Source organism: Misgurnus anguillicaudatus, chromosome 14, assembly GCF_027580225.2.
Source record: "Misgurnus anguillicaudatus chromosome 14, ASM2758022v2, whole genome shotgun sequence".
NCBI lineage: Eukaryota > Metazoa > Chordata > Actinopteri > Cypriniformes > Cobitidae > Misgurnus > Misgurnus anguillicaudatus.
In genome coordinates, this window is record NC_073350.2 from 27,036,196 (window position 1) to 27,060,336 (window position 24,141).

A 24,141-nucleotide genomic window follows, 5' to 3' on the forward strand; every position below is an offset into this window, starting at 1 on the left:
GCATGCAATGTCAACTTAAGTTTGTTTTTTTATTGAATTGGATGTTAATTTGCTTGTAAGTGGATCATTTGTTCACTAGTCATTTCAATGATTGATTTAGTGTCAATTAAGAATGAAGCAGTACAAAATTTAAAACTTCTAAATACTGGTCTCTTCCATAGTTTTGAGAGTGTGAGGTTGGGTTAAAAAAAGTTTGAATTTGGGCCTTAAGTTCTTCAGTTAAGGGGCATTCGACTGGAGGAACTACAATTCCTGTCCACGGCTGGTCAGAGATAATGTCTGTGTCCCAGTCAGAGTCGTCGTCTTGTGCAATCTGCTAAAAGTTGGTAATAGTTTATGGACATTGGGACAATATCTTGCATGAAAACATTACATACATTAAAAGACAAATTCTTAAAATACCTCAGATGGGACTGGAGGAGTCACAGGGTTTTGCAGTAGTCCAATTTCCCACAACTGTTCTGGGCTTCGATTACTCTCTGTGCGGAGAGGATGGTTATTCCACCCAATAGTAAAGGAGTCAAGGCTGGCCTGGAGACGAGGCAGGAACACAAACTGACAACAAAAGAGGTGAAGGCTGTTGGTTGGCTCTAGTAATCCTTCCTCTTCAAGGCTGTGCAAAACATCGTAATAGATGTTTGTAACTGCCATCCATATGTCACGCCAAAGGCGCTCAATGCTACAAATGGAAGAGAAAACAGTGTGTAATGTTGAACACAAATCATCATTCTTAGAAACAGAACACTTTAAAATGAATATCAAGCTTTAACTAACTTATCTTGCTGCTTACCGCTGGTTATGTACGCTTTTCCCTGAAATGTAGCTTCCCCTGCCACAACCTCGCACAGAAAACATACATCTGGCGATCTCTACATTTTCAACTCCTTGGTCTCCTCGAACTCTAAATGCAAAAAATTAAATATGACCAGGTATTTTAGAAAAGAAACCTATGTTAACCATGTTTAAACAAGCAGGGATTTATTTACATTTAGCTTATGCTTTAATCCAAGGTGACGTTCACAAAAGAAGGAATCATTACTGGAGGTAACAAAGCATTCATACACACTCATGATGTAAGTTGTCTTACCTCAAGGGAAACCCATGTCTCTCCACTGACTAAAGGAAAAAACCGAGGGCAGTGGATGACTTGTTATCTGTTGCAGCTCCAAGGTACATGATCTGAGAGACATAAAGTAAAGTTAGACTTACGCATTCCATCAGGAATTTGATTTGTACAAAATTTATAGGCCAACAATGCATTAAAGAAAGAGAAAAATACCTTTCTGGAGTACCCATCAATGGCACCGAATATCACAAGGCCATATCTGATAAAAGATAATCTGTTATTACCAGTTGAAATGCGTATGTAAACTGTAGAGAGAAACTCACATGCATAATAAGTCATTTTTAAGGATTAAAAATATCAAATAACAAAAAAATTTTGGGCATTACTTATATTCCTTCATACATTTTCAAAGAATTTAAATAGAATTAGAAAACTCAGAAACTCACAAATAATGACTTCAAAATGTAATGTGATCACAATATGTGATTTTTCACAGAAAGGGTCACATATACTTTTCAGTAGCACTACATCAATGGCTTGACACGCATAACATATCTTATCAGCTTATGGTTTGTGTCTACGTGAACAACATGAAGAGGGCCCTTGACGGAATAAGTCCTTCTGACTACACATCTCAATTGTGTAATTCTTGCAAGTATTCCAGCAGAGTCCACTCGATGCATGGAATCCCAAACTCTTGTCCATGGCACACGATGACCCAAGGCTTGTAAGTGTCCCTTCATCATTCTATGGCCTAGGTGTGGACTTTTAGCTTTGATTGACCTCACTAGGTTGTCAAGTTCTTCATCTGTGATTTTACTGTAGGTGTCCTTTAGAGAAATGCCATACTCAGTGAGGCGACGTTTGATTGTCCTTGTTGAGACACCAAGAAGCTCGGCAATACATGGAACAGATAGCTGCATATTAACTAGGTACTGAAGATGTTCTCTGGATATAATAAACTTTGGGGGCCCCTTAACTCCAAATTCCACTTCAAGGGCAGTAACAGGTTCATTGTTATTGTCAATATACCTATCTACTGTGTTTTTCAAGGTTGACAGTTCGCCAAGGAGTTCCTCTGGGACTGAAATTTGATTATAGACTGATGAAATGAAGAGAAGCTCATGACCGCATAAAAACTGCAAATAATCTAAATCTAGGGGTAGGCGACTCATTGCATCCTGCAGTTTGGATAGCAGTCTTTCCATGATCATCCTTCCCAGCTGGTGACTTGTGGCATCATTAGGTCCATGGACCTAAAGATAAGAATTTATTTGATTAAATGTATAAAAAATGATTTACAAATTGATATGCGAGTCAGCTAAAGTTAAAACACCCTTGGGAGTTTGTCTGGTGTGTGCGTGTTGAGTTCTGTGCATGTATCTGTGTGTGTTTTGTGCACGATTGTTTCTTATTTGAGTGTTTTCACGATTCTGATCAGTAGGAAATAATGCTCCATGTAAGCAGTTCGATTTTGAGTCACTTATAACGTGCATTTGAAAAAACAACAGTCGAACATCATCATTAATATTAATATACTTTACTATCATGAAAATACATGAGAAGGTTTTAGGAATATTAATAAAATGATGTCCATATGCATTTCCTAAAACTAGTTATGTGTGTTGCAGTTACTCTGTCTCAGATCAAAGAACATAGGGGTCACATGACAACAGAACATGGCGGATGCAGTAACGTATGTCTGAATGCTATTTCCACCACATATACTATATTTTGCCTTTTTTGTGGGATTACATTAAAAGATTTCAGATGCAAAAGGCCTCTACAGGCCCATCTCCATAAAAAAATGAGATTATGATGTTCAGTGAAAGTTCTCCACACATAATAGCTTCTTACTCAAATAATTTTACTGCAAAACCCCGTTAAATGCCACCCTCTGGTCGGTCTGAAGTATCTGTTATTAATAATATAGGTCTAATAATAATAATATATAGTCTAATAATAATAATAATAATAAGAAAGCAATCAATAATACATACCTGTGATCCATCACCCGCATGTCTCTGCTCCGCCATTTCGATCGATCCACTCGGTCTGGGCTCTGGGGCTCGCGCTGATGACGTAACGAGAAGGACGCGCCTTCGTCCCTTGTACACACCTCAACCTCTTGACCCCTCCCCCCACGTCAAATCAGGGACACAAAGCGAGGCGCAAAGAAAAAATGAAGCGCAAAGGAAAGCTTGCACCGCAGAGGCACGGATGACTGAAACGCAGATTTAAAGGAGCAGCGCAAAGGGAAATGTGTTGCAAAGTTAATGCGGCTGAAGTTTTAATTAGCTAAACTTTATATTTTCTCTCAGTGGTAAACCTTTTTTTTTGCAGTTATTTTTTTTTACTTGCAAAAAAGCATTTTTTTTCTCAATACTCTATTTTTATTTGCAAAACATATATATATTTTTGCAAAACATATATATATTTTTGAAAAACATATATATTTTTTTGCAAAACATATATATTTTTTTTCTAAACATATTTTTTTTTTGAAAAACATTGTTTTATTTTGCAGATATATATGGCCCTATTTTGACTCCATACCCGGAAGACCTCTAGCGTGCAGTATGCTAGCTGGAGCCATTTACTTCCAGTCTTTGTGCTAAGCTAGGCTAGCGGTGGGTGCGGCACACAGAGTTACAGGATGCACAGAGATGAAAAAGGTATGTATGGAGTTGTCTAACTCTGGGGGATACGGTAAATAAGCTAAAGTCCCAAAAAGTTGCCGTGTTCCTTTAACTCTGCATATACATTTCCTGTATTTTCTGATTGTATTCTAGTAAAGAGTCTGAGAACTTATTATATATAACTATACTATTGCAAAAAAAATACAAGGCCCTTTGCACAGTAATTTATGTTGCTTACATTTAAATAGCTACAGTATTAATAAAGAAATGTAAATGTATGCGAATGTTCTCCTGAATTTAATGGAATACGAGGGAATAAAGATGCCTCAGCACTTTTTAAATGCATACACATATTTAACCGAAAGTGCACTGTATATGTAAAATACGTAACAAAGGTTTTTGGCACCAAAATGCAATTTTATAATAGCAGCACATACTGTCTCATATTGAGTAAAGTACATAATATCTGTTCAATAAATGATTTTTAAGGTTTAAAGAGATGTAGCCTAGTGAGGTAATGTCTCATATGAAGCCTTTTAAGCTAAACCAGGCACACAGACAGACAGAGATATTGTAGACTGCCTGGCAGAGAGACATACTCTCAGGCTAGAATATTTTCGAGGGGTTTGTAGATTAACCTTTTGAATGCAATGTTGGGGATATGATGCTCCTCCTCCACCCGGGTAGACACGCTCGACTTCTCTAATTAGCTGCCTGACATTTCACTTAATCCAATAAAAAAACAACATGGCCGCTGCGCGACGATCTGATATTGGTAATTGGAACTTTTTAATGCTGTTGTCCGTCTCTGTTCCGGCATTGCTTAATTCCGATGTCTCTGGAGATATCATTAATATTTTTTTACAGCAAACAAGAAATTATTCATCCCAGATGATAAGCGAGGGGAACATTCCTCATCTCGTTCAATCAAGGTCTCATCCTAGCACATATTCCTTTCACCAGTGGCCATGAATGAAGATTTTGATTCGATGGTGTATGAAATATGGGATTGGATCTTTGATGACAGGTTTACAGCAGGCAACAGGATCTTAGTGTAGGCATTTTAGCTTTTAAAACAAGATTGTTCGTATTGCTCTTTATGAAACAAACGTCTCCAATCACTGATGTGGTTTATTTGTAATTGCTTTTTTTGGAGGCGGGGCATAATTTCTAAATGAACACTGACTGTACGTTATCCTTTACATAAGACTATGTGAAAGACATTCATCAAAAATAAAAATATGTGGCCCTGTCTGTGATCAAGGCTAAAGTCTCATAATCTAATAATGAAATTAGGAGCATCAAAGTTTGATTCAATCACTGATTTTACTTTAATTTCAATCTTTGACATTCACTTACTCAGTCAATATTAAAGATATCAAGGTTATATTTTTACAGAACGTTTGGTTGCACTTTATTTTACAGTACGTGTACTTACCTTGTACATATATGGTAAATAAGTTGCACTTACCGACAAAATGCGTGATACTCACTTTTAGGTATCTGCATGGTTATTAATTGGTATCATTACTGTACTTAACAGTAGTACATACTTGGTAGTTATTATGTAACTCTAGGTAAGTACTGGGAAATAACATATACATACGTATAGTGTAGGTATACTGTAACTAACGAGAAACATTACTGTACTTACAGATAAATGTACAATATAAGTATTTAGTATTTACAGGCAAGTTAGGGTAAATGACAGGTATTTATAGTATACATATATGATAACAAATATCAAACACTTCTGTCCTTACAAATTGTATATATATGATAAGTGTGTGGTACCTGCAGGCAAGTGTAAGTTATACTTATACCATACGTATATGATAACTAAGAACAAACATTACTGATGTGCCATTTTAGTACTCAGACTCAGTATCTTTGTCCTTTAAACCAAGCATTAAATAACCGTGTGCATTAACTACTGGGTACATTCAGTGCATGGAAACAGGACTGTAAAATAAAGTATTATGTAATGCTTATTACATATTATTATGTATGTTATTATGTTATTACATAGGACCTACCACCTAAGATATAGCATCATATACATATCACTGTCCAGCAAACCCAACCATTGACTATCATACGCATTAACTACTGGGTGCATTCACTAGTACACACTTATTGTGTATATATAATTTGTAAGTACCGAAGTGTTTGATATTAGTTATCGTATATGTACACTATTAATACCTGTCATTAACCCTAACTTGCCTGTAAATAGTAATTACTGTATATTTATTTGTAAGTACAGTAATGTTTCTCGTTAGTTAAGGTATACCTACACTATAAGTATGTACCTGTTATTACCTAGTACTTATCTAGAGTTACATAATAAGTACAGTAATGATACCAATTAATTACCATGTAGATACCTAAAAGTGAGTACCACACATTTGTCGGTAAGTACAACTTATTTACCATATATGTACAAGGTAAGTACACGTACTGTAAAATAAAGTGCTACCGAATGTTCTTTACATTGACTCTATGTAAAAACATAATTTAGGTTTTACAGGCACATTTCCCCATATTGCCCACCCACCTTTCTGCACCTTTCGTCGACTCATCTAATCATCATTATAAATCCACTAGGCTATTAATGTCTAGTAAAATTAAGCAGTTCTTCAATAACTCCAATAGCGATGCTTGTTAGTCGGCACAGTCTTTAAGTCTTAGTTTGAGGTCTGTTGACAGAGCTTACGGAGCACAGGCACCTAGAGAAAAAAGCTCTGAGCTAAATGAGCTCGGCATTGGAAAGCACCTTGCAAAAACAGCAGACTTCTCCCACAATCCACCCTGTCATTAATTAATGCCCACCCTCAAGCTACTGATATACAAGCTAGAAGAAACGCCAATGAAATATGCCTGGAAATGAAGGCAAATACAAGATAAGAGATGGAAATGAATTTTCATCCAACGTTATTTAAAAAATAAATAAATATTGTTGCTCACATTATGCATTTTCATGAAAGTCTTAATTGGCTTAGAACCTTGAAAGTGAATTATGTTTGTGTTTAATTTCAGAGGGCTACTACTGATATCAGTGTTCAGTTCAATTCAGAAGGAAATCTCATAACTCATAGTAAAAATAAATAAGCTAGATTGATTTAAAACGTGAGTAAACAGTATTTAAAACAGATTTTTGAAATCTGATTTGCAAAGCCACATACAAAGTCATTGTAAAATAGCATATAAGTAGTAAAACTACACTTCTAAAATTAATGTTGCTTCATGATGTCATATACTCTCAACAAAAATGGGAAAACAAGGTACAAAGGTTGTTACCGGCGCGGTACTTTTTCAAAAATTACACTTTTGTACAGTGGCGGCCGGTGACTTTTTTTTTGAGGGTGCACGATGGGAAGTTCTTCACAACATGTATGTAGCCCGTCATGTGTGTGGTTCGTCATTTCAAAATATGTGTTTGGCACGTCGAGAGATCCTGTGTGCATCATGTATCTTGTCAAAATAAGTGCCTGTTGCAGACGCGTCTAAAGGGTTTGTGATAAAAGAGACGCTCGCGTTTGCCAGATACTCAGTAAAATCAGAGTTTACTGTTAAGTGAGTGTCTTGCGTGTATTTTGTGAATGTGAGTGTCTTTTTTATCATAAACGGTTTTGACGCGTGTGCAGCGTTTTATTTTGACAAAATACGTGATGCACATGGTTCACATGACGCAACAAACACATATTTTTAAAACACGAGCAACATACATGACACTCCGAACACATATTTTGAATTTGCGCCCCTTGGAAGAGTATTCCTTACAATAGCGAAGATGCGGTTTAGTGAAACAAACTAGAAAATGACAACAGTATTAGAAGCATAGAAATTAGCGCTACGCTGCCTCGCCCTCTCTCTCTCTCTCTCTCTCTCTCTCTCTCTCTCGTTTGCCACTCGCAAACACACACACACACTGTGCGCATGGATCAGCTTCTGGGTGAAGGCAACAATGCGCATCCTGGTAAATTGCGGAAGTTCGACCACTGAGCTGCAGCGGCCTGGCATAAGATTTATAAAAACACATTTGAGAAGAAAGGCGCAGCAACTCAGAGTAATTGTGAAACATGCAAGTATTTTAAGACCATAATGCCAATTTCGCACGTGGAGCAGCAGTTAACTTATGTGCAATCTACCGGTATTGCAATTGCGATCGACTTTTAAACCACAACTTCTCTTCTTCCTCTGGCTGTGTGACGCACCAGCGCGACCCCACGCAATTGCGTAATGACGTGGAAAGGTCACGTGTTACATATATGAAATGCACATTTGCGGACCATTTTAAACAATAAACTGACACAAAGACATTAATTAGTATCATTCCACATACAACAACATCGGAACGGTCCTCTTTCTTCACACTTGTAAATACTGGGGCGTAGTTTTGATATGTCATCCGTGAACTCTTAATGTGATCACGTATTACGTTAGGTCACGCTGGCGCGTCACAGGACCGGAGGAAGACGAGAAGTTGTGGTTTAAAAGTTATTTTTTTTATTTTTCTTGCTAAAAATGACAATCGTTTCGCTAGAAAAGACCCTTATGCCTCGTTTGAGATCATTTAGAGTCCTTTGAAACTGCAATTTTAAACTGCATTAAAACTGTTAAGTGTTGGGGTCCATTAAAGTCCATTAAAATGAGAAAAATCCTGGAATGTTTTCCTCAAAAAACATAATTTCTTCTCGACTGAACAAAGAAAGACATCAAAATTTTGGATGACATGGTGGTGAGTAAATTATCTGGATTTTTTTTTAAGAAAATTGACTAATCCTTTAAGATTCCAGATTCTCAAATACTTGTATCTGGGCCAAATATTGTCCTATCCTAACAAACCATACATCAATTGAAAGCTTATTCAGCTGTCAGATGATCTTTAAATCTCAATTTAAAAAAATAACCTTATTTTTGTAGTCACAAATGGTTCTATGAGGAACCAAATGTGTTTTATCTATGGCATCGATGTTAATCACCTTCGTGTAAGATATTTAGACTTTTTTTAGAGAATGTACTTTGAATATGTACATGGAAAGTTTAAAAATGCAAAGCAGTTTAAGTTTAAGTTGTGAACTTTTCTGTTCTCTAGGCCACCTGAAGTCCAACCATTCTTTTTGCTCAAACAAATGAAATCTACCGTCCTTAATGGGCCAAACACCTCGCATTATGCAAATAGCGATGATATTTACATTATAAGCCCCTTCTGTCAATTTAGCAAAGCTGCTCTGGTGTATAAACCTGCCTGTAGGTTCTTCTGGCCGACTGCCTGGAGCCGCCGAACTGTGCAGTACCATAGCTACTATCCATAGCATCCGCATGCTTCACTTAAACCGTCGCCTGCTTTATGCCTGTCGGCTACCTCCGTGCTTTAATCTCTCTGAGTGGTGAGAATGTGAACTAATGAGATAAATTAAGAATCATTAGCCCGGAGCAAAACTTTACAGATATCGGTTATGTTCAGAGTAAAAACACAGAGCTCTCCAACCCAAAGCAACAGAAATGGGACCACATGTGATAACTACAGTATGGAAAATGTTATTTTTATGAATTACAGCATAGACAATCATGAAGGCATGCCTATTAATAAGACATTTTAATGGGATAGATCACATACAGTCTTAAACAACCTACGCATCGTTCTTCACTGGTTAAAGTGATGCTGTTTGTGTGCGCGCAAGGGTGCATGTTTAAGGGGAGGGGTTTTTATAAGGTCAATTATGGATTTAAACATTAGACTTTGATGGCCGAAAATACCCCTCACTAACACTGCAATCAATCTCTGTCTATGCCTACTGAGTGTAATTACACATTAATGAGGAAACACTGCTTTATGCTGGATTTCAGACTATGTGTTGACCTCAGCAACTTATAGTCCATTAGACAGCAAATAGCTCACAAGGCTTGCATAATAAGCCGTGCCTCGCACCTTAGTTCAGAGACTACATTAATTAATGGGATTGCTTGATTTTTCTTCATAAGACCTTAGCCAATTGCAACACATGACAGCGGTTATGTCTTCAGAGTATGTATGTATGTAAGTTTTAGCTCAAAATACCATATAGATAATTTATTATAGCGTGTAAAAATGTGCCACTTTGTAGGTGTGAGCAAAAATGTGCAGTTTTTGGATGTGTCGTTTTAAATGCAAATGAGCTGATCTCTGCACTAAATGGCAGTGCTGTGGTTGGATAAGGGCTGGTATTATCCCCTTCAGACATCACAGGGGGAGCCAGATTTCAATTACCTACTTTTTCACTTTTGCAGAGAATCGTTTATCAAAACTAAGTTATTGGGTTGTTCTTTTTCACATTTTCTAGGTTGATAAAAGCATTGGGGATCCAATTATAGCACTTAAACATGGAAAAAGTCAGATTTTCATGATATGTCTCATTTAATTGTTTTAAATGGGTCAAAAAAAAATACTGGTCCAAAATCACATGCTCATTTAAATCTGGGCCCTTATTTAATTAGGAGAGGAACCACATTTTTAAAAACAACAGCATGTCCATCTGGAAAAGGAACAAAATTTAAGTGTCATTTCTCATTCTCAAGTTAAAGTTGTATATTTGGAGAAGTAAAGGAATACTTCACCTTCTAAAAAAAATCTTGATATTTACTCATCCCCATGTTATCCAACATGTTTATGTTTTTCTTTGTTGAGTGGAAATTTTTTTTTTTTTGTTTTTTGAGGAGAATATTTCAGGATTTTTCTCAATTTAATAGACTTTATTGGACCTCAACAGTTTACAGTTTTAATGCATTTTAAAATTGCAGTTTTAACGCAGATTCAAAGGGCTCTAAACGATCCCAAATGTGGCATAAGGGTCTTATATAGCAAAAAGATTAAGGTCATTTTCAGCAAGAAAAAAATCCACTTTTAAACCACAACTTCTTGTCTTGTACTAGCTGTGTGATGCACCAGCGTGACCTTACATATTACTTAACCCTTGTGTGGTGTTCGGGTCTGTGGGACCCGTTTTTAATGTTTACTATAAGAAAAATTATGTAATCAATTGTTGTTTCAACCTCAGATTCATTGGCCTTGGCTCATTTTCTATAAAGAACATAAAAATAATCAACTTTATAATTACTGTACATTGTGTACCCCCCCTACACATTTATATTACATATGTGGTGTTCGGGTCCACTGGACCCGGGGGTAATAAGAATGTGAAAATTGAACATGCTATGTAACTGTACTCTGTTTTTCTCCTATCTGGGACTCCTGTGAGTGCATGAGTGTGTTTGTATTTATGTCTGTACATATGTGATGGGTGCATGTCAGAGTTTTGTCCTTCTACTCTTGCTGTAATGCCGCAAGGATACAACATGTTATATATCATGCATGAACATTTGTTTGCCCACACTGTCCCAAAAACACTTTACCTTTTGTCTAACAGGAACCATTCTACATTTTACCATTATCTCCCTTACAAAAAATCCATAGTTTTACTGTAGTAAAAGAGTAGTAACCGTGGTTGTTTGGTATATTGATTACCATTAGTAAAACCATGGGTTTACCACAAAACCTATGGTGTGTGTGTGTGTGTGTGTGCGCGTGCGGCCGGGTCATTATCACGTTGTGGGGACCAATTGTCCCCAAAAAGATAGAAATACCCGTATTTTTGTGATCTTGTGGGGACATTTTGATGTCCCCATGAGGAAACAAGGTTATAAATCAAACAAAATGATGTTTCTTGAAAATGTGAAGTAGCAGAAAGGTTTCTGTGATGGTTGGGGTTAGGGAATGGGATAGGTAAGGGGAATAGAATATACAGTTTGTACAGTATAAAATGCATTATGTCTATGGAATGTCCCCACAAAACATGGAAACCAGAAACACGTGCGTGCGTTCGTGCGTGCGTGTGTGTACCTGGTATTTATCACATTGTGGGGACTAAATGTCCAACAAAGATGTGTGTGTGAGAGAGAGTGAATAATAGAGAAAGTAAAATATTATCCATGAATTCTCATCATTCTAAGTTGTGTTCAATAGCAACACATTGCACAACACATGTGTGTGGACATAAGAAGGACACATTATATGTGTATAAAATGCAAGAAATGCATACGCAACACAACTACACAGTAAAATTTTGCTTCTTATGTGTTGTGTTGGCTGGCAGGCACAGGTTATATGTTCAGTGTGGATAATGTCTAATGATATGGCATCTGTTCAGTTGGGGCCTGTGCTGTGTAGACTGACAAAATGTGTACAATTTCAAAAAGTTCAAAGAATATAACATCAACAGTGATGAAAAACTTGGTTTCATTTATACTTATTTAAGATAAAATAGTTTTTCCCCCAATATCTGGGTCATAATAGAATTTTCTTCTTTTATTTCATATTACCACAAAAAACGAATGGCACTTTAGTTTATAAATAGTCCTCTACAGTGGAAAATGACAAATATTAACCATGAATTCTGTCTATGTTACTTGCAATAAGGCTAAAGTAAACATCTGTAAACAATATTATATAAATTTGTATGACTGCATTGATTTAAGATACTAATAATGCTCTGGGTCCAATAGACCCACAAACATCGTCTAAGTAACAAACATATGAACACCACACAAGGGTTAAGCACGTTGTAAGGTCACGCAAGACGTATGCAAAACTAAATTGTTTAAAATGGTCTGCAAGTGTGCGTTTCACATATGGGTGATTCTCACAAAATCCAGATTTAGAAGGTGTCCAGCATCAGAATTTTTAAAAAGCCCTTGAAACCATTTTTTTTGCACATATAAGATTAAGGTCTGAAGTTAATATAACCATTATTTTTAGAGGATTTTTAAAATATTTCCAATAGAATTATTTAAATTTTTTAGATTATCATTATCAAAAATGATCATTACCACAACATGATACATTAAATATGTGCATTTACAAACTCATGTTTCAGTAATGAGAACTAAAAAGTTGTCTAGGTACTATGACAAACAAAATTTCAACTTTTATCTGGAGAGAAAAAATAACCTGGTAGCCATCTGAATGTAAATGACTTTTCGCCGTGCTTAGAACGAATGTATTAAAAACAACTCAACTAAAACCAACACTAAATGCGTTGTCCCAAAATACACCCATCTTTGTGCTATGATTGAAACAACACATTTTGTGTTACTTTTAACACAATTTGTGTTTTATTTTAACACAAGATCAACACAAAATGACACATGTGTTAAAAGCTTAACGCACAAAGATGTGTAAAAAAATGAACACATCCTTTTTAAGAGTGTACGCAATATGTTGGCACGTCACGCGGATAGTGCAATACGAGAAGTTGTGGTTTAAAAGTGCATATCTTTGATTTTCCGTGCCAAATATGACAATCGTTTTGCTAGATGAGACCTTTATGCCTCGTTTGGGATCGTTTAAAGCCCTTTGAAGCTGCTTTGAAACTGCAATTTTAAAATGCATTACAATTGTAAACTGTTGGGGTACAATAAAGTCTATAAAATTGAGAAAAATCCTGGAATATTTTCCTCAAAAAATGCAATTTCTTCTCGACTAAACAAAGAAAGACATAAACATTTTGGATGACATGTGAGTAAATTATCAGGATTTTTTAAGAAAAGATATTTTGTGTTTAAGATATTTTGAGGAATGTTTGTGACCAAACCATTCGTGGGCCCCATTCACTTCCATAGTAGGAAAGAGAATTTTATAGAAGTGAATGGGGCTCAATATTAAAAAAATCAAATATTGTTAAATATTGTCAAATATTATAAATCAAATAAAGTTTTGCTTACATAGTACTGCTGTTCTGTGTAAGAAACTGATTTATTGTCCAGGTGACAAGTATTGTGTTTTAACCCATAAGCCACACCTTATCACATTGCATGTTAAACCGTAGGAGTGGCATCCACAGTTTTAAAACAAGCATGGTTATTTTGCACTTTTATTGCAATTTTTGTAAATCTAACATTTGACAAATTGATCAAATAGTTACAAAAAGAGATACTAAAAGTCACGGTTGTTACTTCATCCTGGAATGGAAAGCGTATGACTATTTTTGGTGTGAAATAGTATTGCACAAAACTTTCTTCTTTGTACAATGATGTGCAAATGTATTATGCTATGCCAAACATACTTTAAGCAGTTATGACCGGGATCATAGAGATTGCAGCAATACGAATTTTAGCATAAGAAACTTTCACTTTATAGAGAAAAAGTTGTATTAGGTTTAGTCACACAAATATAAACTAGTGCTCGCATAGCATCCACTAACATATTCACAAGTGGAAAAAAATGAGCAAAAGTCTAGGAAATAAGAAACAAACTGACTGAGACTAACAACAAGCAGGGAAGTTATTTCCATCTGTCTAGTTTTGGGTTAAAGCTTTCCTAAGAACCTTCAAGTCTCTTGAAGGCGTCGTTCTTCGTGTAAATGAAACAGACTGAACCGCAGCACCGCGCTGATGATGGAGAATCGGCTCTGTTGAGAATAAAAACGGCTTGTGTCAGGCACCACGCCGAGATCTGAGACGCCAACCGCCGCGCTGTGTATTGTTATTTGTTGCGGTTATGTCGGAATGTTAAACTTGTCATTGTGTTCTGGAAAATAAATAAAAAATAATAAAACCTCATTTAGATATGAACACAATGCTTCTTTTTCCTCTTGCTCACAGCAAACTCCTTCTTCGTCATCTTTGTGCCCGGGTGCTGATAAACTCACTCGGTTGGAAAAAAAGAAGGCAGAAAACAATCGAGAAAGTCTGGGAGTGTTTGTCTTTGAGGCAGGAAAACAGATGCGCCGGTAGAACAATAAATAAATAAACCAACAAATAAATATATAACAGATCAGACGCAATTGTGTCTTTATGGAAGATGAGATTTTTCTCCCTGTGGTAGACGCGCAGTGCGACCTGTGTTTAACGCCGAACCCCGGGCATCACTTTCTGAAGACATAAATAGCCGATCATGAAAATGGTTTCTACCCCTTGGGCTTTCGTATATGTTTTTAAATCGTCTTTTGTGATGGTAGCTCATTTCAAGAGATCCAGCATAACATTTATAAATAACAGAAGTTTCGTTTACGAGGAGCGTGGTTTTGATTATATTCCTGGGAAAAGTTTAAACGCCAACATACACTGTGTGGGCAGGGTACTGTTCTATTAAAATAAATAAATATATATTCATGTATTCATTGTTTAGTCAGGATATGTGGAGAGTGCACAAGGTTATTATGAACCATAAGTTAACTGGAAGGATACAGTAGATTGATTAACTGTTTGTGCTGCAGATGAGAATAGAAAAGGCAAAAACATGTCAAAATAAAGGGTGTAAAAATGTGCATTAAAGTGGCAGGACTGAATAGGAACTTTGTATAAACAAAATATAGACAAAATAAAGATTACATGAATTTTGATAAACCAGCAACTATAATGTAACATGCACTGCAAAAATGATTTTCAAGAAAAAAAATAGTATTTTTGTCTTGTTTTCAGTAAAATTTTGTGCATAAAACAAGCAAAAAAATCTGCCAATGGGGCAAGCAAAAAATCTAAATTAGACACTAAATTCAAGAAAAAAATCAAGAAAAATTAGCTTACCCCATTGGTAGATTTTTTTGCTTTTTTATGCACAAAATCACTTAAATTTGATATTTTTGGTCTAAAAACTAGACTTATTTTCTTGGGTCATTTTGCTCATTAAGAAAAGGCATCCTAATTTAAGAATTTTTAGATCTTTTTACTGAAAACAAGATTAAAAAATGTTTTTCTCGAAGATCATTTTTACACTGCAAAAAATTATTTTCATGAAAAAAATGTATTAGTATTTTTGTCTTAAATTAAGATGCTTCTTGATAAGCAAAATGATCCAAGAAAATAAGTCTAGTTTTTAGACCAAAAATATCAAATTTAAGTGATGTTGTGCATAAAACAAGCAAAAAAATCTACCTGTGGGATAAGCAAAAAATTTTAATTTTTCTTAAACACTAAATTCAAGAAAAATTCTAGAAATTTGCTTACCCCATTGGCAGAATTTTTTGCTTGTTTTATGCACAAAATCACTTAAATTTGATATTTTTGATCTTAAAACTAGACTTATTTTCTTGGGTCGTTTTGCTCATCAAGAAAAGGCATCTTAATTTAAGACTTTTTAGATCTTTTTACTGAAAACAAGACAAAAATACATTTTTTTTAATTTCTTGGATCGTTTTGCTCATCAAGAAAAAGCATCCCAACCCAAGAATTTCCTAGATATTTTTACTGAAAACAAGACAAAAATACTAATTATTTTTCTTGAAAATCATTTTTGCAGTGTACAGTGTGCACAATAACTCAGAGGAAATTGTTTTGGTTCTTATTTACGAAATGAACTTCTTAACCCTTTGCACTCGAGTACATTAAAGTAAATATGACTAATATTATGCGTGCAAGAGACTCGATATTGTCTGGCAGGTTTAGGAGAATATCAAACTAGAGAGAAGGCTTGAGATTTAGCAGACGCTTTTATCCAAAGCGACTTGTAAAAATTAGGAAACAATACATTGATTATAGTTGAGTTTCTTTCAGACAAAAAAACAAGTTGCTCAGCAGGTAAACACGTAGCAGTATTTTCAACATGTGTTTAAAAACATAGCCTGTCCAAACGCTGATCTTTTAAGCATAAAGCGAAAACCAGGAATTAAACTGAAAATATTTGTTTGTTCAACTAAGTTACCTGGTTGCCTTAAGTTAATTCAACTTTAAAAAATATTAGTTAACTGTAAAAATGTTGTGTTAACAAGTTAACTCAAAATTTTAAGGCAACCGGGTAACTTACTTTTTAAACAAACTTTTTTTTACAGTGTGAAAATTAAACTCATAGAGTTTGACGACTACAAAGGCATTGGTTGCCAAGTACAATATAAGCCCATGTATATTACAACACAACCATATATTAATTTAATAAAATACACAATATAGCTCTTGTACACGTAACAATTTGGCTCAAATGCACAGAAACTGCAGAAAAAAATCAATAAAAATATGTCGCTTTGATGTAAACACATTAAATTGGATACATTTTGCACATTAAATGATATTGTGTATAAGTGACAATGTGAAGGGACATTTCCTTTTTTTTAAAATCTTTTCTGTCCGTGTTTTTTGTATTTCGAAACCGTGTCCTTTGCAGTTTAATAAATATCTTCATCAACTGCATTTCCGTCCTGTGCACAACCTCGTGTTTCAGAGATTACTGTTATTTTTTCCACTTTTTTTTACAAAATGTATAAATATTTTCATCGTTATCTGGACACTATACATAAGTTCATATATTTATATATATTTATCTATATGTATATATAGATATATCTTTTCACAGTTGAGGAAAAATGTCCCTAATATACAAGAGGGTGACTGTTATAACTTAACCTCGGACACGTGAAGAGTCACTTTAAAAGTAGTGAAAAGCAGAAGACAGATGCGATCACACAAAGGACCAATAAGTGAGAGTAACAGGTTCACCGATCTGGAATGTTCCATACGTACGTATACATGGGGGAGGACACAGTTTACACGTGACTAGAAATGACAGGTGAAGAATGGTTACATTTCATAATCAACCCTGCCCGCCCCACCCGAAAGAATCGTCGACCCACACACCCGTCAGAGTCTGGTGATATCGTTAGCACTTCTTATGCTGATATTACAAAGCCAATAAAATTTTAAGAGAACGTCTCTGTCTCGGTGTGGTCCGATCGCTTCGGAGCGTTCGACACACCCCGCCCCATCGATTGTCAAAACCATTTTCGTACACCCCTCCTGAAGTCCCTGGCCGAGATGCGGTTCGATAACGGAAAGATGTCACTTTACGTTTTAAGCTGGTGGGCACTTGAAGAAGAAAAGCTTGCTAGAAGCCAAAAGCAGCGACTTCTGCAACTCCAAAAGAAATCCCCCAAAACACAACACAGCGTCCAGATAAACAAAAGCAAAGTGTTTTTGCTCGTTCTTCCTTACGTGTAATCTTCAAGTACTCATTTTTTGTCTACTCATCAGTATGGCACTCTCTTAGAGAGCGTCTCGGATCCATGTTTCCTCCTGCCTTGTCGTTGTTTCTAATGTTCGTTGAAGGTGCGTGAGGATCCGTCTTACTTTCTGATGGGGGTGTTTTCACTTCCCCGACAATCCTGGAGCAGTTTATCGATGTCCCTGACCACCTGGTCTGTATCCATGGTGCCACGACCCATCTCTCCTCCGCCCTGCTCCAAGACACAGTCCATGTTCACCGCCGTCTCCTGGCTGATCCGCGAACGTGCCTCAGCCAAGACTTTGGCCACTGGGTCGGAAGAAGGCAGAGTCGAGTAACCCTGCTCTTTGTTCTGCTTGTTGGGTGAGATGTACTGTCCATCTGGAGGTCCATAGTGGCTGGTGCTTGGCTTGCCTTCCGCTCCGTCGCCCATACCTTTGGCTGAAGAACAAGGGGAACCTGTATTACAGCCTTTGGATGGACTGCATGAGGCGGAAGGGACCTCTTGCAACAGAGGACTGAGGGCACGTTTGGTCTTAAGATAGGGTTTAACATTCGCCACAAGGATGGTGTGGTCTCGGCGTTCCTTCCCGAACGTGCAGAATGTCTTTTTGCCGTTGGGATTGCAAACCGTCTCGTAGGGCTCGGTTTCGACGGCGACAGCTTCCATGCCGGCCGGGACAAAGAGGTTGGTGCGGTAGTCCGAGCCCTCGGCCTGGGGAGTTCCTGCTCCTCCGGCCCCCGCTGCCGGAAACTGGGGCATCCAGCAGCGATCGGAGTGACCCAGCACTCGACACTCATCTGTACAATTCACACAATCCTCGTCTATGGAAGAAAAAGAGAGAGAGATGGTTAGCAGATGTGAACAACAATGTGCACATTTCACACTTTACTAAAAGTCAATAAAAGAACCACATGGATAAATCTATAAATGAAGCGTGTTTCACTGCAGCAAACACTTAGTACAGCAACAGACACCTGTGGACAATTTACTGACAATACACAAAACCTATAACGGCCCACTCTCTCACCACTATATAATATCGCATTTTGCCATAGGCTATATATTTTTTACCGTGTTGCAGCAAATTCCTTGCAAAAACACTGCGGTAAAGTTTACTTCTTAAATCCCACAAACATGCTCAACAAAGTAATGAATTATATAACATAAGGCCTCATGCTTTTAGAGGGGGAACGGGAACCAGTTGGCTAAATGAATGAGTTTTCTGTGAACATGATCAAGGAGATGGCCAAAAATGCGCTGCACCCCCCCTACGGTTACCCCCCGTGATACACGCATTTAAAATCTACCCCCTCAGCAGAACAACAACAGCTCAGTATTGGCAAAATGTGTGGTGCTGCTATCATAAATTTATGTCACTGGGCTTTGAAGCTATCCCAAGGCAGCCCTGCCATATCACAGAGCCAAGTGTGTAGTGCGGCACTGCGTCACTTTGAGCGTATATGTGTGTGTGTATGTGTGTGTCTTCTTTCATCTCAGCTCAGAAGAAACCACAGTTTGGATTATTGCGTGCTGTTTATTATGGTGTGTCAAATGGTTTCAGGATTGGGAGAAAAATTATGAATTTAAAATGCAAAATGAAATAAAAAACGGAGGAAACAAAGGGAAAACATGAAAATGAAATAAAAAAGTAATAAACAAAAAGGGAAAGGCGCAGCTGCTGTCCTGTAAATATAAATGCTCAGAGAGCTCAGGTGAAGCTGGGGGCCGGAGCCGCACATGCATATGGTCCTGAACACATGCAAACATCACAAATAATGTCATCATTTCAGTCGAACAAACAAAAATCTTATATCTACTGTATCAGTGTTTCCTGCAGCACTTTGCAGTTCAGGCGGCCCGCCTTAGCTGTGAAACCCTACCGCCTAAACTAGGTTGTCCAAAAAAAAAAAAAAAAAATTCTAATATTATTTTTATTATATTATTATTATTTTAAAATTCATTTTGCACGTACCACACAAAAGCAGAGGTGTTTGTCCATTTATGGAGTTAAATTGTGGAATACATTGGATTATGAACTGAAAGTGTTTGTAAATTTAAGAACCTGTATAAGAAAAATATTTGGAAGGTTATAAAAAAATTATGACTAATATGATTAAGAGGATGATAATTAAATGTAAAGATAGGTGGTATTGATCATTTTTGGTGGTTGTGGTAAGGAGTGGGTTTGACTCATTTATGTAGTTTCTTTTTTTATTATTTTTTTTTTTTTTTTTGACTGTGCATACATAAGTGACAGGTATTATAAGATTTTCTTCTTCTTCCTGTTTCTTTTCTTTTTCGTTCATGTATGACATGAATGAATGAGATTAAATAAAGATATATAATTCGCTGCACAAAAGGCGTCAAGTGCATCTCAGAGAATCTGCGGTCTTGCTCATATTATTTATGTGCATTATTTACATGCTACAGTAGTTACACTCCTTTAAGATAATGTAATTAATAGTGAGAAATAATCAGTTTTTTACAATCTTCGCAATATCTATCATCGTTCGCCAGACGTTTTACAACATCTGCTTTAATTTGTGCTTATTAACCCTTTAGTTTCACTTCATCATGCAGATATTCCCATTTTAGGTATCTGTTAAAAATTTTTTAAATCATTAATAATCTAGTATGTGTTCATTTCCTGTCATAGTTTCTTCAAAATTAAGTTTGTGTTTTTAATAAAAATATTTTCATTTTCATCATGACACGTACGCCCCGCCCCTTTGATTGCCACGCCCCTCGTGTATAGTGTGTATAGTGAATGAAATAGCTTTGCAATGTCTGCTTTTCAGGAATCAAAAAAACTACAAACTTTCAGATAGAAAATGTTTTAATATTCTAGTATTTAACTCGGTCATTATTCACTATTTAAAGCCTTGACAAGTCTCTTTTGATAACAGATGATAATGGAAAACCAATCAACCGAAATGCTGGAATAATGTTCATAAAGTATTGATGCTGATAATCATAATAAAAACTTTTTTTTACTGTATTTCAGCTGCAGGCAGTTCACAAGACTATTAATCTCTGCATGATTGTATTAATAACTTTCTCCTTATGTGTCACAAAATATAACTTTCATGTGTATTAAATGCTCACGTTTGAGTATGTTTTTATACCTCGCCAACATTGGTTAGTGTCTTGGCTCTAGCAAGTTAACTGATGATTGCTAAAAATATACAGTAAGATAGCTAAAGTAACAAAGCGCCATGTTATTTATGTTGATGAAAGTACTGTGCATCATTCAGTGAAAGTGAATTAATTGTCTACATTGTGACAGTGCTAAAGTGTTCACAGTTGAATTGATATCTGTGTTTACTTTCGCAGAAGTCTAGCTGATCGCTTTCTTTATGGAAAGAGGCAACGCTCGACATGAATAAATGATGACCACTTGACCTTATTATCCTCATTAATCATATTTTAAATTGCTCTTTCATATGTTTCTCTGCTAAAGGCCAAGCCATGTCATGAAAAATGATCCTCTGCAGTTCGCTCTCCAATCTCTATTGTTCACGATTTTACTCTGTGTGTCTGGCCAACAAAAGTTTATCCCTGGGGTTTCCTTCATTTTGTTTCTGGTCTGTGGGGTTTCTGCTAACCTTGAGAAAGTTTTCGAACTCAAAAAAAAAAAAAACATCCCCTAGGCTTTCTTAATGGTGCTGCTGCACCTGCCTCTCCCAGGGTTAAAATGTGTCTTTACAGCACACAAATACACATAGTTGCATACACACGGACATCTGCTGCGCATCTGTAGAGCGAACGGATACGTTAATTCACTCTTTTTTAACGGCGCATTCGGGTCGTTGTGTCACTCGCAATATCATATGTCATAAGTAGCACGGGTATACTTGGAGCAATAGCCAACAATACATTGTAAGGGTCATAAATATAGATTTTTTCTTAATGCCGGAATTCATTAGGATGTTAAAGGCGGGGGGATGCATGATCTCTGAAAGCCAATGTTTATATTTGAAATCACCTAAACAAACACACCCCAATAGAATCTGGACCTTCTTTGATAGATGCAACCCACACATATTCAGTGTCGTTTAGGAGACACGCCCCTTACTGCTGATTGGCTACAAGTGTGTTTTGGCACTCGGCCCGACTCCCTTTTCCAAAGTTTTTTTCAAAAATCATGCATCCCGCCTTTAAGTAAAGATCATGAAGATATTTTATAAATTTCCTACCGTAAATATATATTTATATTAGTGCTGGGCAAAGATTTATCGCGATTAATCGCATACAAAATAAAAGTTTTTTTTGCATAATATATGTGCATGTACTGTGTCTAATTATTATGTATATTTAACCACACACACATTCATATATTCATTTCAGAATTTTTTTATTTATATATCTTTTTTTATTTATATTTAATATAAATTAGATTGTATAAAAATATAAATAAATATATATAAACATGTAAATGTTTCTAAATACATACATGAATGTGTGTGTATATATTTATACATAATAATTAGACACAGCACACACTCATATATTATACCAATAATCACTTTTATTTTGTATGCGATTAATCGCGATTAATCTTTGCCCAGCACTAATATATATATATATATATATATATATATATATATATATATATATATATATAACTAATGAAAAATAAATAAATAAATAAATTATATATATATATATATATATATATATATATATATATATATATATATATATATATATATATATATATATATATATATAAAAATTTCATTAGTAAAATGTGTTGCCAAGGACTTTTTCTCAGTAGGCAATTTTTCAATATTTCGATTTTTTGCACCCTCAGATTCCATAATTTCAAATAGTTAATCATAACAAACCATACATCAATGGAAAGCTTATTTATTCTTAAAGCGTATAATGTATAAATCAGAATTTAAAAAAAATTGCCCCTGGCTTTGTGGTCCGGGGTCACATATATGAAATATCTCAAAGTCTTGCTGTGACTTTAATTGTCACAAAATTTGTTAAAGACACAATGTGACTGCTAAATTGCTGGCTTAATGCGAGTTGTATAATTCACACAGCTTGACGAACTTGATGCTCTTTTTTTACTGATGCAATTTAGATTTGCAAGTTGTCCAACTGTATGTTTGTAATTCCACATAACATCCGCGAGAGTCAAAATATCACTCTTACAATGCTATTTAAACCATGTATTACCATGTTCCGTTTCCCAATAAAATTACAAGCCAACTGGCAACTAACTTTATGTATTCAGCGAAGCCAACTTTCACTTGCGTTTGGCTCTTCCCGAGTGTTAATTTTGGACCCTGCTGGTACGTCCCCAGGGAAGAGCTCTTTGTGGCGAGAGACAAGCTTGTGAGAGAAGATGGGTAAGTACCTTATAAGAGGAGAGAGAGAGAGAAAGAAAGAGAGCGAGCTTGACATTTAGCATGTGGTGCTCATGTGTTGTGGCAGAGGAATACAAGGGCTGGTACGGGGTGCCACAAACTAGCATGTGTGACAAGGTGAGAAAGAACACGCTGTCCACTTTAAATAATAAGATCTCCCATGCGCACACACATTTACACACAATGCCCTTCAGATCCACACACTGCTTTGCTTTATTTCATTGCTAGCATGCATGCATTTAAAAAGATGCTGGGTTGTTTTAAACCATAGTTGGGTAAATTATACAAACTCAACCGTTGGGTGTAAATTAGGAATGATTTTGTTTTTAGGTCAAATATGGACAATTTTGAGGTTAATTGAAACCAACGGTTGGGTTTGTCCATATTTTACCCATCCATTGGCTTAAGAATAAATTATATCATGATTAACTCTTTCCACGCCATTGATGAGTTAACTCGTCAATTAAGAGAAAACGATTCCCTGCCAATGACGAGTTTTTCCGGCTTTCCGCAATAACGCTATTATCCACCAGCGCTCTTCCACAGCGTATAAAACCTGGAAGTATCGCCCTAAGGCAAACAGCTGTATGTCCGTGTAAGTTTTGAGGATCTTTTTGCACAAAATGTTGTGTTTTTGAGGAAATCTACCAATATTTGAGAGGTGATAAAAGAGAACTAATGAAGGTAGGATGAAACTTTTTTTTTAAGCAGAGGGTCTGTTCTTTCATTTGATATATTGTATGTTTATATATTTTAAGAAAAACATTTTCTGGATAGCTTTAAACGTTGGCTGGCAACTTAAAAAAAAAAAACGCTGGCAGGGAAAGAGTAAAGAAACACCTTAAGGAGCGATTCACATTTTGCGTCTTTTGCGCGCTCAAGTTCATTATTTCAAATGTAGGTGCGCGGTATGCACGCTCATAATGTAAGCGATGCTGTCGCAATGCGCATGCGGTGCGACGAGCTAGTTTTTCCAGGCGCGTCCGCAACACATTGAATTAAAAACATTTCAACTTTTTAAAATACACTGTAAAAAAATTCGTAGAAATTTGTAGCTGGGTTGCCGGTAATTTACCGTAGAT

General features: G+C 36.1%; 1 protein-coding gene and 1 long non-coding RNA gene across 3 annotated transcripts in view; both read right to left on the bottom strand.

Moving 5' to 3' along the window:
- Nucleotides 1-10: 10 nt before the first annotated feature.
- Nucleotides 11-3,405, bottom strand: LOC129438795 (uncharacterized). Of its 2 annotated transcripts, none has more exons than XR_012373243.1 (6): nucleotides 3,067-3,405; nucleotides 1,280-2,322; nucleotides 1,088-1,179; nucleotides 791-901; nucleotides 403-679; nucleotides 11-313 (listed from the first exon to the last, which is right to left on the bottom strand). It is a non-coding gene; the product is annotated as an uncharacterized lncRNA (long non-coding RNA). The 2 variants fall into 2 exon arrangements; XR_012373242.1 differs by having other exon boundaries at nucleotides 11-316; nucleotides 3,067-3,404.
- A 13,176-nt stretch (nucleotides 3,406-16,581) lies between these two features.
- The window catches only part of pcdh17 (protocadherin 17), a 90,213-nt gene continuing 82,653 nt past the window's right edge, over nucleotides 16,582-24,141 (bottom strand). The window contains exon 5 of the mRNA XM_055184152.2: nucleotides 16,582-18,499. Within this exon, the coding sequence (XP_055040127.2) occupies nucleotides 17,796-18,499 (704 nt within the window). The 3' untranslated portion in view covers nucleotides 16,582-17,795. The remainder of the gene's footprint in view (nucleotides 18,500-24,141) is intronic.